The sequence below is a fragment of the Atractosteus spatula genome, chromosome 7 (genome assembly GCF_055471065.1).
Source record: "Atractosteus spatula isolate fAtrSpa1 chromosome 7, fAtrSpa1.hap1, whole genome shotgun sequence".
Taxonomy (NCBI): domain Eukaryota; kingdom Metazoa; phylum Chordata; class Actinopteri; order Semionotiformes; family Lepisosteidae; genus Atractosteus; species Atractosteus spatula.
In genome coordinates, this window is record NC_142712.1 from 52,104,550 (window position 1) to 52,123,223 (window position 18,674).

The 18,674-nt window shown below is 45.3% G+C and overlaps 1 protein-coding gene across 1 annotated transcript in view; it reads right to left on the minus strand.

The window, feature by feature from the left end:
* iqgap1 (IQ motif containing GTPase activating protein 1) overlaps nt 1-18,674 on the minus strand; it is a 45,951-nt gene that overhangs the window by 9,467 nt on the left and 17,810 nt on the right. The window contains exons 5-24 of the mRNA XM_088920559.1: nt 18,505-18,581; nt 16,688-16,755; nt 15,739-15,852; nt 15,066-15,244; nt 13,358-13,448; nt 12,553-12,716; nt 12,337-12,421; nt 11,715-11,878; nt 11,139-11,299; nt 10,644-10,768; nt 10,098-10,261; nt 3,787-3,877; nt 3,198-3,365; nt 2,761-2,903; nt 2,307-2,477; nt 1,671-1,754; nt 1,376-1,447; nt 1,218-1,287; nt 645-853; nt 75-230 (exon numbers count right to left, since the gene is read on the minus strand). Of these exons, the coding sequence (XP_088776685.1) occupies nt 75-230; nt 645-853; nt 1,218-1,287; nt 1,376-1,447; nt 1,671-1,754; nt 2,307-2,477; nt 2,761-2,903; nt 3,198-3,365; nt 3,787-3,877; nt 10,098-10,261; nt 10,644-10,768; nt 11,139-11,299; nt 11,715-11,878; nt 12,337-12,421; nt 12,553-12,716; nt 13,358-13,448; nt 15,066-15,244; nt 15,739-15,852; nt 16,688-16,755; nt 18,505-18,581 (2,556 nt within the window). The remainder of the gene's footprint in view (nt 1-74; nt 231-644; nt 854-1,217; nt 1,288-1,375; nt 1,448-1,670; nt 1,755-2,306; nt 2,478-2,760; nt 2,904-3,197; nt 3,366-3,786; nt 3,878-10,097; nt 10,262-10,643; nt 10,769-11,138; nt 11,300-11,714; nt 11,879-12,336; nt 12,422-12,552; nt 12,717-13,357; nt 13,449-15,065; nt 15,245-15,738; nt 15,853-16,687; nt 16,756-18,504; nt 18,582-18,674) is intronic.

Below are 18,674 nucleotides of genomic sequence, written 5' to 3' on the forward strand. Positions count from 1 at the left end.
TTTTTACCTTCATAGGTAAATAAACAGGACTCAACAGGAAATTCTAGTCAATGTCTGCAGTCAGTGATGTATACCTGAAGCAGGTAGAAAAGATACTGGTAGGCTTCCAGCTTGACTCTCTTCTCCTTGCTAAGAGCCTTCAACCCTCCCTTCTGCTTGTTCATCATCAACATGTCAGACAGCTGGTCCTTATTCTTCTTTGACAGCTTCTTGCTGTGAGACACCACTTCCTGCACAGGACCAGAAGAACACAAACACACAAGAGTCATTGCTGGCTCTTTCCACTAGGGGGAGACGCCTACAATACCGTGTGAGTAAGGAACTGTACTGAAGATGTGGCAGTGGATAAACACACAAAGATATACAGGAATAAAAACTATCTTTATGACTTGAAGACCGATACTAAAATTAGTCTCTCACTAACTTCAAGAAGAACACATTACAGACAATGCAGTTTTATTCTATTGAAAATACAGTTCTTCTGGGCATGTTCACAGTATAAACAGTCCAGGTTTGGTGCCAATTTTGTAGTCCCAGTGTTAAGTATTAAACAACTGTTAAGTGTTTGCAGTCAAGTGGCCCTGACTACTGCAAAGTAACTGATCAGACACTACGCCCAGGCATCCTAAGCAATGGATCTGTACCTGCAGGGTGATCTTGTTTTTCACCAGCAGGCCGATCTTGATGTCCATGAGGTTCAGATCGTTCTCCAGCTGCTGGTTGGAGCGGATGTTTGTGACCACCTCCTCGCGCAGTCTCATCAGCTCCAGCTCCTCCTGGAAATCCTGGTCGCTGTGGTCCAGCAGGTGGACAAACTTCCGCACCACCGCCATCGGGGGGTCCTCGGCGCTGACTGGACAAGAGGGCGGAGAAGAGGAAGGAGGTCACGGACGGATACAACATGGAATGCTATCAAACGGAACAGGAGATGGGGGGAAGAGACCAAGAGGGGAAAAGCAGGCATGTGAGAGAGACAGCAACAGTGCACAGAGCAGCACAGGCCTTCAGGAATAGAGGGAATGACTTCCCTCTAAAAATGCATAAAAAAATGCATAAAAACAGTAATTCTAAAACACTGTGTTGCTACATCTGCATTTAGCAGAATTATACATACACTGAAATACAAGTGCAAATAAAGACTACATAACTGTAGCGGGAGCAGATAGAGGTTGGATGCAGAGTGCTGGCTCTTGCTCCTCTCCTATATCGATACTCACTTAGAGTCTTGTAGTCATCCCTGGCTTTGTTGGCTCGGATGAATGCCTGAATCTTCACAATTTCATCCATCTGGAACAAAAATAAACGGTCAATACAGGCCAGTATTCATACTGAGCCAGTGCGGCACAATAATGATCTGGTATCATGGCATACTCACATGGTCTCTGAAATATTTGAGGCGGTCCTGGTACTTCTTCCGGGCTTGATACATCCTCACCTTTGACTGGATCTGAGGGGAGAACCACCATCACTCACAGGCACAGACCGACTGCAGATCTGGCTGCAGACATTCCCACAAACACACACGCATACCCAGGGACACGAGACTGAGACAATACCATGCAGCAGCACCCAAATGGCGTATAAGCAAAAATATTGACTTTTAACTCAACAAAAGCATGAACAGGCAGACAAAAAAAAAAAGGACATGCCACAAAAACTGAATGAGCTACCTTGACAGCCTCCTCAGTGTGGTCCTTTAGGTACTGCTTCCTGTCCCGGAACTTCTTCCTCTGCTTGTGTCCTCTCCAATGGGCCTGTTAGAAACAGTCAACACATCAGTACTGTCTAAATTTGGTTTCTTTTGCAGCTATGAACCTGAACCCAGATAAAAGGACTAGTGCATAATTTCCTGTGCACTATGTCAGAGGGACCTAAGCCTTTGTGCACGTACTGTACTGTATAAACAGCTGAGAAAGGTCAATGTGGCCCCTCGCCATACTAAGATGGTGGCGCGCACAGATGCAGTGGCTGATTCTGGTCTGGAAAAAACAGCGCCTCCTCAGCACCCTGGAATCTACTTGCACCCACTCCAATTCCAGAAACAGGGTTTATATCCCCCCAGTGTGTTGTGTATATTGTATTATGTATTTGCCTTGTAATTTGCACTACCTGCACTTGGCACTATGTGTATCCTGTCTACAATGTCTATGTCAGTGTCCTGTCTGTATTTGCACCGTGGACCAGGAGGAACGATATTCCGTTCCACTGTATACTTGTATATTGCTGGAATGACGAATAAACATGAACTTGATCTTGTGTGTCTCACCATGTGCACAGCAGAGACCTGTAGGTCAGGAGGGCTGTACCTGGATGCGGGTGATGGCCGGGTCCTGGGACTTCAGGTAGTTGATCCGTTTCTTCAGGCCATCCCTCACCAGGAAGCCCCGACAGCGGGCCTGCAGCTTGCTGATGAGGCTCTCGTTGGCCAGCCACAGCTGCTCCCGATTATAGGCGCTGGTCACTCCAGACACCACCGACTGAGAGCGGCGATTGTGCGGGCGAGACAGAAAGAGTAACAGTAAGTCAACTCACTAGTGGTATCATTTGCTCCAAACATGGTTTTTATAATGATCCCCACGTAAGGCTGCGTCTGCTGGACACGCTAAAAAGAATACAGACAGATGTTTGTTTTGAAACAAAGCCTTCTCCTCGTCACTACCAGAAAACATGAAATCCACTCCCGATACCGGCTTCACTTTACTCTTTATCACCTTCTTACTTCTTGCTCTGCCCCTACCCTCCTTCTTGCCAGATGCCCACCTGGATCTCCTCCTTGCTCAGCTGAGTGTTGTTCTGAATGAAGTTGGGGGGCTCATCCCAGCTGCCCTCTCTCGTTTTCAGGTTGAAGTAGTAATTGTGTCCCCCCTTCACCCAGTTCTTCATCCACTCACTGCTGTTGTCACCTACAGGCAAGGGAATGGGACAGGACTGGCTTTTCACCAAACCTCGGCTAGAAACAGATTTAGCCTTAACACTCTGCATTGTTTAATAAAGAGCTGACATTAACTGTGAAGCAAAAGTACCCAACTATAAAGGCATTTTTAATTACCACATTAGGAGCTTGTACCATAAAGAGACTAACAAAAGGACAGACTTTAACCATGCAGCCCAGACTCGGGTGAAACAAAATGAGCACTTCTGTAAAATTAACTTGGACAACCAACTGCCACTTCCTATGTTCTTCAGACAAGTCTCACCTTCTGTCTTCTTGCCCTGCTTGGCACTGGCGAGGTCATTTTGGTAGGTCTGGGCACACTCAGGGGTAATGCCATACAGCCCCGAACTGGGGCAGCGGAGGGCTGCCAGGGTCTGGGGGGCATCTCCTTGCTCCACTGCCTCATTGATGGCCAAGATTGCCTGGGAGACTAATGGAGCATGAGCAAGAGAGAGAGAGAGAGAGAAGAGGAGGTGAGGGGAGAGCTGCAGAGATCCTACCCACACGCTGTCCCCCAGAAACACGTCTCTGAAACAGCTCCGTTCCCTCAGTTTTACTGGGTGGGTCAGGTCAGAGTAAGTAAGTTAACAGTTCTCTGTGTATACTGAGAGACCCATGTGAAACTGGATAGAGAACCACAATGTATCACGCAATTTCACAACTTTTTCACAAGGATTGATATTGAACCATTGCATTCCACTCAAAAACATAAAAAGCCTTCCAGTCTGTCATGTGAACAGATCTTGGGTGTAATAGAGACAACAACCTCTCCCTTTACCAGTGCGGGCCCAGAGAGAATAACAGTGTTGAATTAACAGGCGGTCAGTCTGAGTGGGAGGGTATGGTCTTACACAGCAGGGCATCCTGGGTATCTTTATTGGAGGTGTGCACAGTGTCCTGGATCTCATCCAGCCACAGCACAGCTGAAGGGTCCTGGGTCTCCTGCAGAGAGATATGCATACAGTCAAGGGGAACTGCAGTCCCAATTTCTCAGACCAGCTACAAAATCTCCATAACAAAATAAATTAATTGAAATTCTAGAAAAAAATTACAAATTTTGAATTAAGCACAAAATGGTGAACTTTGTCGAAGTACTGTAAGTCGCAGTGTTGTCGCAAACCCCTAGTCTCGCCATGGGCAAGAGTGAGAGTTTGCACGAATTGTGATATGGAGCAGCCCTTCCTGCTCACTAGTCACTGTAATGCAATGTACGAGCGAGTAAGTAACGCAGATGACATTTAACATTTCATTGTTTCAACGTGATCTGCAGGCAGAGTTAACATACACAGTTATCAGCAAAACTGTCTTGAAGTCAAGAGCAATATTTTGAATAGATTAAAAGAGATGTATTTACAAGCCTGCTTGTTTACAATCCCATATGGCTACAACACCTGACTGGAAGTTTTGTTTCCTCGTTCTGAATAGCAGAATATGGCGCTGCGCAGACCTGGAAGTTTCAGCTATTTTGTGATGTAAATTGGAGGTTTTACAAGTTACTGTGTACATTTAACTTTTATTGTGGTTTGAAATGCATTCTTTAATGCTGATTCCTTCTAACGCCGAAATTTAAAATCAGCATTGCAGTTCCCCTTTAGTAAAGCACACAGAAGCTTTACAACCATCTAATCCATACAGAACCAGAAGTGCTCCGTTCATCCATCAGTGAGCAGTGAACACACAAGTAAAAATGAACCGGGCACTCTACAGGTTTGCTGATAATGACAAAACAAGATGCAAGCGTGAGAACAGTCACCCAGCATCACAAAAGATGATGTTACTGTGGCTGTAAAAAGATGCGACAACCTTACGAGACTGTTGAGACTCAACAGTATGAGACTTCAATGGCACTTCTTTACTACATACAGAAATATACACCCCAGGATTTTTCTCTTTCTTTTTGGCAAATTCCGCAATACAGTTAAATAACCACAACTGTGAAAATGTAGTGTGAATTACAGTAAACCCCCCTCCAATGCAGGATCGTCTGACATGGATTAGATTTTACTAAAAAAAAAAAGAAAAGAGTAGAAACAAGAATGTGCTGAACATGAAAATTCAGACTAGATGTGGTCATATGCGGTCCACCAAAAGTAGTGTTGTTGCCCTTTTGACCCACGTTCTGAAAACGGCTTATGACTGGGAGGTCACGCAAACAGTATCATGATGTCCAGTTACCGACTTCCACTATTTGTTCTCGTCTCTCTTGATGCAACAAGTTTAAACCAGAGCAGTGTATTCTAGACAGCTGTACCAGGTTTGAACGACACCTCTGTTCTGACTGATCTGAATCGAGAGATCAATAACTCGGATTCTCCCAGCAGGGCTAGCAGGTGGCATCTGCTCTTCTTAAATGCAGTAATGTCTTTTTCTAATAATGAGAATGTTTTAGCAATGAATCTACACAAGTAGCTGCATTTTTTAAAATCCTGTACAATAAAGATGGCAAAACATTTGTATCCTCCTCAAATTAACTCCAAATCCCACTTTAGCACAGACATGAGGCTAGAGAAGTATGAGATGAAGCCAAATCACTTTTTGATGTTTCCAGGTACTGCGTTGACGTCAGCTTAAAAAAAGACTGTCCACTAAAGTTAACTCCTTCTATTGTAAGTATCTGCTGTCACTGCCAGTCGAGGAAAACTGACAACTTTAGAAATTAAAATCCAGTGTGTGTTCCTTGAGGAATCAGAAGAGTTGTCAAGACTTACAGTAAGTTGGGAGAAGAGCTGTTAAGATGGATGTTGATCACATTAACTGAGCGTCCGTGGTCAGCTTAAATATTTACTAGTTCAGCAGTCGTTCGGAGATCTATTGGTTACAGAGCTTCTGCAGTGAGCACAAATGTCATTTCAGCCTGGAAAGGGATGTTGTAATTTTCCACAGGCCAGCTTAAGCTCTATATCTTCCTAATTACCCATTCATTGAGTATCTCGTGATACCAAAACACAAAATACTATTGTCGAACTGGCTCTCAACTATCACTCAAACGAATAATGTCCGAGAACTGGCAGCGACTGAGCCGCAGTGACAAACATTTGCCACCAGATGGCGCCTGCGACGTGTGTAAATGTTAAGCGCTGCCTGCTGAGCTTGGTTTCCGGAATGAAAACAACTGCCTGCTGATTGGATGAAACACAGAGCCCTCTTTGTGCAACCCTCCCACCCCCTCTCTTCTGAGAAAATATGGCCTGTAGTGGACACATCACACTCATACTCATTAAGTAGAAGTGAAAGACAATCTGTTGGTGCAGACAACAGGCTCAAGTCTCCAGCTGCTGATGAAAGCTGGTTAGATATCAGGGACAGTGGATGGTACATGCACTAGAAACATTATGTATTCACAAATGCACACTGATTGCTTTCTTCTAGTTCGCACACTGTAGTTACAGTAAACAAAGATGTGATTCTAAATATAGACCCAGAGTTAACTGGTGATTACTAAAGAGGAATAAAGTTCCAGAGATGGGGTTAAGATTTCTCTAATTACAGTTAAGTATTTTGTTACAAATACCCCTTCGAGGCTGAATTGAGGAAGTGAGAATATGGGTGTGGTACACCAGATTTCACCCTCCCGTCTTCTCTTTTCTAATTTCAACCCAAAATTCCAGTAAAGACAGAATGATCCTGACACTAAAACCTGTGTCATGTCATTCTGGTGGTGATGGGTGTTTAGATTTAGATTTGCTTGTGATGGAGGGGGAGGTTTGGGTTTTAAAAAAATAGGAGCAAGGCTGTGAGAAGCACCTCGCTCAGTTCACAGCTGCACGGGAGCTCTCGGAGGGCCGCGCTACACAGGTGGCGGAGAGCCTGCAGAGTGTGGACACACTCAGACTCTCGCCTCACACGCTCCCCACAACACCACAGGCCCTCAGCCTGTGGGCTGCACATTCAAGGTGCCAGGAATTACACTGCCGACATAGACCTCCATCTCCACCTCTCAAACAAAACAAAACACTTCCATTTTATCACAGTGACTCCTTTTCATCCTTGCAGTCTTGCTGAACGCGCCGTACACAGAGTTAGCCGATCAGTCTCCCGCGCCCTCTACACCCCCTGCCTCCCTTCTCCCTTCGTGTGGGCTCCTTCCCCGTCTCCCTCTGTCCCCCTCCCTCTTCTCTCGGCTCCGGCAGCATGTGCGTCGCGTTGCAATACTTCGCCGTCCAAGGACTTCCTCTCTGTAAGCCACTTCCTGTGTCATTAAAGAACAGAGCTGAGTTTGAGAGCTCCTGAGCACAGTCCTGCTGCTGGAGGGGGGGGGGGACTGCATTCTGCTGATCAGCTTCCAGGAGCTCCGAGGAACATGTGCGTCGTCTCGTGATGTGACCGTCATTCCCGCACAACAGATCCCCTTTCTGTATCTCTGTATCCGTGAGAGACTGTCGGAATCACAGTAAAACTGAACATTAAACGAGGACGTTGTGGTGAAAAAGAGGAACTCCCTCACTAAGAGGCGAGATTAATTTCTCCCCAGGAGGTGTTATCTATTCTATTATTATCTATCTAAGAGCTGCACAGAGTCAATCCCTGCAGGGTCCACCACCCAGACTGTTGAGGTTTCATGAAGGCAAAGATTCCATTGGACAGCGGGAGTTTTAGGAGCTGGCTTGCTTGTCCTTATAAGGAAGCAATATCGATGACTGGCCCTTAGTCCCCACCCCCTTCCAGCCACTGATGGGGTTTTGTTATTTGCTTTTTTGGGAACATGTGGTAAGGAAATGGTCTTGGCAACTAACACAAATCCAATTCCCACAGCACTGAAGTTCCAGACAGGATACTGATAAGAGTGAAACATTAAAAAAAACAACAATAAAAAGGGGGTGTCCCAAAAATGCATGAACTCCGGCCATTCCAGTTCAGTGCAGTATTTCAGTCAGTAACACATAACAGAAGGAAGTCGGTTAGCCTCCTAATACTGGACAGCCTGACTTAGCCAATTACCCAAAAGGACACTTGAGCCGAGCATAACTTCGACATCCATGTGACCTCCTCTCACTTGGTCCCGAGTTCCAGATTGGCATTAACTCTGGAAGATGAGGGAGGAATCCAGAAAGCATAATACATTTTTCCCTAAAAAACTTTCCGATTAAAAAAAAAAACCAAACTCGTTCAGTTCCACAAGCTATGCCGAGCTAAAATTTCCATTGCAGCATTTCAATCAAACTGAAAAGGAAGGAAACCATACTCCAAATGCTTGGTGCAAGGTCCTGCGATTTAGTCACTCTGACCTCGGAACAGAAAAGAAATTCAGACTCAACACATTGCCCAAATAAAAGACACCTGCGTCTATGAATGGAAAGAACAGCTCACCACACGCCTACAGATACACTGCCCACTTGGAAATGTTAGCGCTTTAGCATGAACTTGATGGCCCCCAGTCCCTTTGGCTAACCCTCCCCTAACAGACTATCAACAGAAACACCCTTCCCAGTTCTGAAAGCAGAATCTCTGCAATGACACCCTGAAACACAACTTTGAGCTTCAAACCAGCAGGAAACCTCTCAAATATACTACACGTATGGCCGTCATCTTCAGCTTTCACCAGCAACAGCCCTTCACATTAATTTCTGTCAACACACTCAGGCTCTCAGGCACCTCACACCCTGTCACAGAGGAAAGTTTGACATTCAAAACAGCAAACCAGCACCCTCTATCTTTACAGCCAACTCCCCTATCACTGAAACCTGTTCGCTACTTGCAATTTTTGCAATTGCAACCATGACGTGATGCCATCTCCGTGGGAACACCAACTTGCGCACCCAAATCACCACGGCAACCGGACGAGTCTACACTCGGTCTGCCAATTCACCAGTTGCTGTGATGACAAGATTGGGATAATTATCAATACCACTGGTGCACAATTAAGGCGGTATTAACCTTTTTTCAGCGGGTATCTAAGTCCCGCATTGACAATGGTCCTCGTTCAGTCATATGGTTTACTGTCGTACCTCTTGTTGTGTAATCCCTCGGCTTTGAATTACCTTTGTTTCGACCACGACTTTGGACTTCCCCACTGTTTGGCCCGCTTTCTCCATGCTTTGGCCCTGCCTGTTTGACCTCGTCTTGGACTGAGCCCAGTGCTTCGGGCTCTGTCTGTAAATCAATGCTGCGACGGATTCCCCTTGTACTTCAATCAGATCCTCTCAGCTTGACCCCTGCCTGCCTGACTACATCTCTGGATTGCGTCTGCCTTTTCAGTTTTACTTTTGCCTGCCTGCCCTTCCTGCTTTCAGCAGAGGCAGCTCTTGGATTCAATCTTCCGTCTCCTGACCGCAGCTTCTGTCGGGTCAGTGCGGCAGATCTCACCCATCAGACTTGATCATCCAACAGCCTGTCACAAACACATCCATCCGTTTTCTCACCACTGATGCAATACAGTGTCGCAGGAGAGCTGGAGTCTATTCTGGCAAGCACTAGGCACATGGCAGGGTGCACCCTGGATTGGATACAAGTCCATTGCAGGTCACAAACACAAATGCACAAACACACACCAGGTCAAATTTTCCCAGAAGCCAATTAACAGATCAGTATGTCTTTGCTCCGGAGCACCTGGAGGAAACCCATTTGAGCACAGGAAGAAAATACAAACTCCACGCAGGTCCAACCCTAGGAATTGAATCCTGAGCTGCAGCACTGCGCAGTAGCAACACGATGCCGCCCTGCTTTCACTAATCTTGTCACATTAAATGTTTGTAACTATGCTTCAACATTTTTGTTAAAATTGCTTTTTTATCTTTGCAACAAACAGTGCAATTTTGTTTTATACTGCAGTGTGTCAGAGAGAAACACCATAATCCTGTGGTACTGTTGGTTTTGCCGAAGAGTTTAGCTACATGCCCGTCTCAGGGATTAGTGTTGGTCTAATTAAGTTCAAGGCTCGCTGATTAGTCTCTGGTGACTCTCCTGCTATGCAACATTTCTGCTTCCCTGAGTTTGCTTTGATGGCTTATAAGTGCATTCTTGCTGTTTGTTAAAGCAGCCTGAAGTCTTGAACCCTAGGCACCACCAGCTTCTCAAACTAAGTTAATGACCAGGACCGTCAGAATGCACTCCTGAGAAATGAAAGGAGAATTAAGCGAGGAAGGAGGCTGCCAACTAGTGTCTTTTAAACTGTACACAAAGCATTCATGAAGTCGGGCTGGGCAGTGCGGGTGGCTGGCCTTACGTGTGCCTTCTCCCTGCGGGCCTCCAGCAGCTTGTCGTAGTAGTGCTGTGCCACTGGAGGGTCCACATCCAACAGCTTGGCAGCTGGGTGCTGCAGAGCCGCCAGCGTCTTCTGTACGTCGCCTTCCTCCAGCGCCTCATTGATCTGCCCGATTGCCATGATCCCTTGGGTTAAGAGGGGCAGAAGGGAGTCAGAGTCGCATTCAGTCGTATCTTGTTCGCACAACCTTCTCTTCTGCTCAACCGCATCCCGTCTGCCCTTTGATCAATTCGCTGCTGCGAGGAACTGATCACTGAGCTGTTCACAACTGTCATGCCAAACAGTCTTCTCAAAGGGAGTTTTCTGAACTATTCACTGCTCGGCTGAGAATACCTCCCACTTGTTTAATGGACAACTGACCCCAATCTTTCCTTCAAATGTGAGCCCTCCTCCGATAATTCTGTCCACTAGTTTCCTGTCTCACATCAGTGTGTATGAAACCCGCTCTCGGTCTTCCTGTTCAATGGGAGCCTTCTGCGCAGTCTCTCTGTCCAGTAGTCGACTTACTTTCATGTTCCTCCTGGACAGCGGTGTTGACTTGGTCTACGCAGGCTTGGATGTCGTTCCAAGAGAGAAACTCATTGGTCTCAGCCCGTACCGCCATCTTCATCCGCATCAACTCATCGATGTACCTGAAAGTAGCATGGGGTTTAAACTTCCTGTGACTTCCATGCATTAAATTAACATGTGGTTGCTGCATGCTCCACACTCTTAGGTCCACAATGAATACATCGCTGTACTGTGGTTTTAAACCTTTAAGATCTCTAAGTCATTATTCCTGCACCGCACAGATTTTTCTTTCCATGGATCACTCAACTTATACTATGACAACACTTAAGTCAGTCTAAGTGACTTCGGTGAACTGACCCCAAACTATTCTGCTTCAGGTCCTTTTGTCCACATTTTCTCTGCACAAAGCCCCTTTGTGTCCAGCTCCTCCACTCCAAAAGCACCTTTGCCCAACCTTGCCCGGCCTCTAAGCAGTGCTCCACTGCTCCTCACCTCTGGGCACACTCGTCTTCCACGTTGCTGAGCCCAGTCACGGGGCTCTCTAGCTGCCTCCACACTGCCGCCCTGTCACCTGCGTCCAGACTGCGGTTAATCAGCACCACGGATGACAGCATCTCCACAGCCACCATCAGCTCCGGGTGTGTCAGGGAACCCTGCATGACCAATCACAGAGTCTCAGAACACTGGGCAGAATGCAGCATGCTAGCACCTGGTAAGGCTCATAGGTCTCTGTATATATTACTTTCTGTCCAAGCCTTTATCTTCATCTGTGCTGTCTGAACCCTGTTTTAGTGAGATCTCAGAGAGGCACTGCTTGTACTTTAGGGAAAACTCGGGTAATATATACTACGAAAATGGTACTTCATGTGACTTTTCAGTGACGTCCAGAGTTTTATTTTAATATTTTATCAATGGAAATGAAGTGAAGAGGAAGAGAAAAGCAATAAAATAAGGTTGAGACCCCCCCCCATGCTTTCTGGATCACTGTGATGAGCTGGGGTGTAACTGAATATATGAAGGGAGAGCCACATGTAACTGGTAAGGGTGAGTGCAGTGTTGATCCCCGACCTCTGAACTCTGCTGCTGCAGGGTGGCGAGCTCTCGCTGGTACAGCTCTGCAGCTGTGGGGTACACCTGGGGCAGCTGGGCATCAGGTTTCATCAGCTCTGAGACCGTGTCCTCCGCCACTCCGGCACGAATGGCAGCATTGATCCGCTGTACAGCCACCAGCACTGGGGGAAGAAAAGGCAGAGGAGCCAAAGCAGACACATAGATTCACTCTACAGGACAGAGCATGCACTAGTGCCCTAACAATGCGCTTTATATCCAGAATCTTTCTTTGCCTCCACTCTGCAACTCCAGCCAACAGGTTTCACAAAAGTTTTATGCAAATTTAAGATTTGTATAAACTGTTGAAATTAAAATGGGAAGAGATCCCACTTACAGGCCACAAAACGTCAGCTTCTTCACTGGTAGACTGTTGGCCTTAGTTTGTGAAACCACATATTATTACACATTTAGCTACACCGTGTGTAGCATATCGCTCTGCAGCAAGCTGATCTTGTGCTGTGAAACACTTAAAAAATGAAGGACTGTACTTCGTCATATTAGTATGAATTAAAAGCCTTCCGCAGGGTGTTTGAGAAAGGGGCTTGTGTATGAGGGACGTCAGAGAAGGAAAGGGAATTACGTCTCTGGTAGCTGGCTGCATCCTCGTTTGCCAGGTCCACTCCGCTCTGCAACTCCTCCCTAGTAAGCAGCTCCCCCGGGTAGCTCTGGGAATGAGAGATTTATGTTATAAAATCACACACATAGGCCAAACCGGCCTGCTTTGCCATCCGCCACTGGCAGAGGTGCTAACTCATGAAGAGGGAGAGAAAGCCCGCGGAGGGCAGGGGGCTGGTACCTGCTCCTTGTTCTTGCGGTCAGAGGTGAGCTGCTTGAGGTACCACTCCTTGTTCTGGGGCTGCAGGCCGCGCAGGCCCAGGGCCTGGGAGCGGAGCGCGTCGTACAGCCTGTCCTCGTCGCCGCTGAGCATGGCCTGCTCCGTTGAGCTCAGGGCATTGCCCACTGAGAGGGAGAGAGAAGTAAGTGTGTGCGGGGGAGACAGAGAACAGGGAAGTAATAGAGGAATAAGAATAAAGACAGACAAGGACTCAAAAGAGACAATAGCAGACTACAGAAAGAAGAGGAGAGTGAAAACCGACTTTCAGTCAGTGAAAGTGAAAGCTATAGGTTGAGAGATCCACTGAGCCATGTCCATAACATGCATTTATAGTATAGTTGCCTAAGTTTTGCCTAAGTATTTATAGTATAGTTGCCTAAGTTAAAAATGTAAAATATATTTCCTTTCACTCTGCAGAGCACTTAACAATTAACAATTGCTGTTTACAGATATTGTCAATGCAGTGTTTGTTGTCTAGAAACTACACTGTGGTCTACAGTGTGATATAATTAGGTTATGTTATAGGTTATGATATACTGTAAGTAGTACAGTTTTTCAAAACCCCTGATGATTGAACTACATTTTATACAGTATACTAAGAATTAATACTACAGTGCAGAAGTGATGCAATAAGATGTTACAGTATGTTTTCAAATACTTCTTTGTGAGAAAAACATGTATGGTGTCGTGTAAATAAAGGGACTTCTGTATGTGAATGCGAGAGTCTTGTAGGGGGCTGGCATGCCAGGCTGGCAGGATTACTCACGGTTGACTTTTTTGATGTTGCCCTGTATCTCGGCCTGGGTGAGCAACTCCTCATACACATCTCGCTCCTCCTCCGAGTTCTCGCCTGCCATCTAGAACACAACAACAGTCAGGGCCAGGACTGGACAGATAATCCCACATTAACTCATATCGAGACTACCAATCACTTTATATCTGATGTCATGTATTGTGAGAGTAATAAAATATGCCGATCAGCAAAAAAAGAAAATGACATCAACATCATCAAAACGTAACAATAAGAAAAACCTTATCCTTTAGAGCTGCTTTTTTATAGCATGTGTACTGACTTCCTGTTGCACAGACATGATGAAGGTCAAGTCATTAGACTGATTAACATTTGTCATCAACAGGATTGATCATCAGGGTGTCTACCATGAAAGTCACAGGTTAGTAGCATGTGACCATCAATGTAAGCCATGCAAGCTGTGCATCTGCAACAGGTGCTTTGTACCAGATTACAAGTGTCTTACATAGCCTGGAGAAGCATGAGACTGTTCATTGATCTCTGAGCCCTAAATGCCACATATCATGCCACTTCATCCCACAAATGCTCAAGGGAGTTTGTGTCCGGTGCATTTGGCATCCAGAGCATAAGTGTCACATTCTCATCTTGCAAGAAAGCTGTTGCTACATGAGCAGCATGAGGATGTGTGGTCCTGCAGGATGAGCCTGCAGGAAGAGCAGAGGGTGAGGTCCCAGGACTTGATCACTGTAGTGCTGTGCAGTCAGGCTGCCATTCATCATTATAAGTGGAGTTCTACAGCAACTACACACCCCAGCCCAGACCTTCACACTTGGATGTCCCCATTGATCTGTGCCACATGCGCTCAACGACATCCCTCAGGATGGTCTAGACAAAACCTTAATTCATCATCAAACAGGACTTGTTCCACTGCTAGAGAATTTACTTGATGTGACTTAGTGCAGCCTCCAACATACACAACCAATGGCACTGTTCTCTTGAAAGCGGGTGTAATGGATACTTTCGTTTTTTCTTTCATGATTTCTAATAGCCTAAGCATTCAACGGGTTAAATGACCTTATCATCCATGCTTAACCAACACTCTCACTAATAAGGCAATGTAGTGCTTATGCAGGAGTCAAATTTACTTGAGTGCATCATGTTCAGTCATAAATGATCAAGTAACAAAAATGACACAAACTGTGCCATTTGTTTGAAACTTGTATTCTTCAGCCATGTGAAATTTATTAACTTCATAACATAGAATTTCTTTTGATTCTTGAATGTATTTGATGCTTACAATAGCTGTTTTTCTTTTGCACGGCACTAATGGCGGTTTATGTCACATTTGCAAGGGCACTTTTTTGCAATATAGACTTTTGTGAAGTGCTTGCAAACTTAATGAGAATTCACTCATGTTTTTGAACAGAGATACTGTTTTCCCTAATTCAGTCTCAGTATGCACTTCCAGGAATTCAGCTATAACTCAGTACAGTCCTGTATTTGTACAGATGTATCTTATAATTTCAAAAGATAAAAAAAAACATTTACAAAAATTAGAAGAATCTAAAAATAATCCTATTTTATTACACAGAGATGTGATAGAATGCTAGAAGATGAAGAAAACTAGCTAGTTCTCTTAAGATCTAGCTAGTTTACCGATGTAATAATGCCAACTAGGCAGCACCAGAATACAAAGCGCAGAGTCAAGTGAGCAAAATGGTACCCGTTTTCTGGCACTGGCCACTTTCTCCTGCTTGGCCAGGTAGAGCCTGTCTTGGTAGTCCTGGGCAGAGCCCTCGTCTATGTTGACCAGCATGGCATTGGGGTTGCGCATTGCTGCCATAGTGCCCTCTGGTACGCCGTGGTCAATGGCATCATTGATGGCAATCACTGCAGCATGCACTAGAGGGTGAAAGATGGAGGCCACACATGAATGTGAAATCTTCACTCAGAAAAGTGCTGCTATATAATGCTCGGGCTACAGATGTCTCCACTGTGATCATCACGGGCTGATAGATAGAAAGCCCATAAGAAATTAAATACTGTCAACATTCCATATACATTGCAGTGAAATCATTACCGCTCTAACTTGATTTTTGCACTTGATCTCTTTCAGGTCAGGTCTTTGTGCCTTATGTGGACAGCTGTTTTAAATGTAACAAATTTTAAAATTTTGTGCCTTTGTTTTTTTTGCTGTTGTTGTAGATGGGTATATGGAAAGCATCTACTGTTTTTAAAGCATATTTGATAAGGAGGCACCTCTTCAGGCATAAAATGAACCATCTTCATAATGGGTATTTAGGAACTGAAATTCCTCCCACCCAGACTGGAGGAAACCACCAAATCTCTGACCAGACCACCTCCCCTTTGCCCCATTTCCAGGAAATTGAACTCACAGGCAGCTTCATCCACTGACAGTTCATTGGCCAAGATCCCACCAATCTTACTGAAAGCAGGCATCTGAATCCCGTACTTCTCCAGCTCACTTTTCATATTGTTGATTTCCTCCTCTGCATGTTGGAGAGGGAACAGAGGAACATCAGACAGTAGACGAGATGTGTCTACGGGCCCATCTAACCTGTTTGTTTTTTAGTAGCTACAAACGTGATCTGAGGACACTGTACAGCTATTTCTTGAAAGAAACAAAATAACTGGCTTAAACATTATGGAGGATGAGTAGCTTATTCCCATCTCCCACAATCCAAGAGGGACGGAGAGTTTGAAACTGAGTTTGGTACAAACGGCACAGGTACTACACTGTGTAAGCAGGTCTGTCGGACAAGCAGGCTGGCTCTTCAGGAATTAGTAGGACATGTATTTGAACACACTGGAGCCAGGTTTGCATCTGCTGCCCTGGGCTGATGTGCTGAATCCCAACAAATCCATCAGCCTTTACTGCCTACTCCCACTTCTAGACCTGCACGACACAATCTCTACATTAGGAGGCTCTGTGAGAAACGGGCCATGGTCCCTGTGCAGCACATGCCCTTCCCTTTGGAACAGCATCATTTTAACAGCAGAAGCCATAAGGGAAGCATGTTGCTCTTGGTTGTGTTGACCCTCACCGTGGGGAGGATTCAGAAGTGGAAAATGCTTGTTTTCTGTACAGCTATGATAAACAACTCCCCAGCCCTGAGCTTGGCAGGCAGAGAGAGATGGAAGCACAAATAACAGGAAACACAAGCACAATCGCTAATGTGTTTCACATCATCGGCAGTGAGTCACCCCATCTCCTGCCTACCGTTGCCTTAACCCCTCTGGTGCTTAACGTTGGGCATTTGAGTCTCAGCACTATACCTCCCACTGCAAGCCAAGCTTCCCACAGGATGCCTCAATGTCACTTACCTGTGAAATCCACCTTGCCATAGAGATCTTGGATCTGAGGGGCCAAGCCCAGCTTGAACAGGTACAAACTGGAGGAAGAGGAAGAGAGAGACAGGGTTTCCATTCAATCCTGCAGTGAAATCTGCCTAAATGTTATTTAAAGTGGTAACACGATCAGGACACAGCAGGAATTTTCCACAGGAGGCCCTACCCATCTAACAGGTGTAGGTTTATGATAGGGGTCACGACGGGCTATACAAGAATAATATGCACATACAGTAATGGCATGCACTTGGATGAAGGAGTTCTGATTCCTTTAATTATGTTTTTAATGACATTTCCCCCCCAATGTATTGGCTGTAGGTGTTGTTTTCCTATAGTCTCTCTGCACTATTTAACATTTCGAGAACATACAGACACTCCCCTACCAGTTTTCCTGATCTCCCTTGCCTGGGCCTCCCCCTTTCCCTGCTCTGAAATGAGCTGCACTGTGGCCTCTCAGCTCTAAAGCCAGTGTGCCTCCTTTATTAATTTTCATTCAATACTGTAGTGATACCTACCTAAATGTTATTTAAGAGAATTTAATACGTTCTAAATATATTAAGCAATATGCAATGGAATTTCCCTAAGAATACACCCAGGAGTCAAGAAAAGATTATCAAATATGACAGTTTAGTACAGAACTTGTGAGTGTGGTTTTAATTTTGAATCCAAGTAAATTTTAATTCTCTCCCCACTAATTGAATCCTCTGAACCAAGGAGGCTGCCAGGAGATATCTCTAAAGAACACCCACCTGAGATGCCCCAACACTCAGTAAATAAAGATGAACTGAAGACCACACTGAAGATACTAAATGTGGACGTTCACATAAATGAGGTGACAATGCCAAATCTTATTTTAAAGAATAACTGGTGAAATGTAACTTAGTGACCAGCGATTTACATACTGGAAGGGAATGCAGATGCAGATAAAAAACACAATAAGTTTATTGTTTTAGGATTTAGATCACTTTCACTTAAGGAATCGTGCCCTGATATTTGATCATGACTGCACCAAAGGAAATCTGATACAGCAAAATCAGAAATTAAAAAGATATGAATGTCACTTTATAATGTGGTAATGTGGTGTTCTCAACTAAAACCCCTGGCAGTGTGTGAGAGATACGTCTAAATTAAACAAGGCTATCCATCAAGGGCCAATAGCAGAAAATAATAATACAAACTGAACAAAACGATGACACAAAAAGCCCTTGGCTATGGTGTTTGACTAGAACAAAGATCAGTGGACTACGACAGCTAAAAGATGAATGGGAGATGACATCCACTTCTTTCACTAGTTACCCAAGCGTAACATCAGGGCTTTCCAATACTGCAGTTTCTGTGTGACTCATGGATACTTCAAACACATCATCTGTGCTTGTCCCTGTGATCAGCTTCAGATTACAAGATGGCTGGAGCTGAGGTCCAAAAAGTGCCAAAGTTCCTTTGTAATCTACCACAGGAAGTGACTGGCAGATTAGTGGCACCGACTGTTTGGAATGGCTGATGCAGATTCTGCTTGCAGCTCTCTTCTATACCACAAGCTTCTGCCAGTCGGACACACATGTGGGTTTAACTCGTTTTCTCAACCTGGCTGGTAAGACTGCAAAACCCCTCAGGGAGAAGAAGAGGAATTTGCTCAGGGTGATGGGGGTTATCTGATAACCATGTTGATTTGGAAACACCAGAGGCTGTCCGCTTAGGACAGGAACCCACAACCGTTGCTCTCCAATGCCACTGGCTGACGGAAGCCAGTGGCAGCTGCCTTGTCCAACGAGCAAGCAGGAGCTGGAAGGTACCTGAGCGCGTGGATGCAGTAGATACAGCGGGGCATGTTCTTCCTGTCGTAGATGTCTGTTGTTTCTGGGTAGAAAATCTGAAAAGAAGCAGATAACCCACCCTCAGGTTCAGTGCTTTGGTGGTATTGTTAAAGAGACTTGTGTTGTTATAAACACGTCCCAGCACGTCA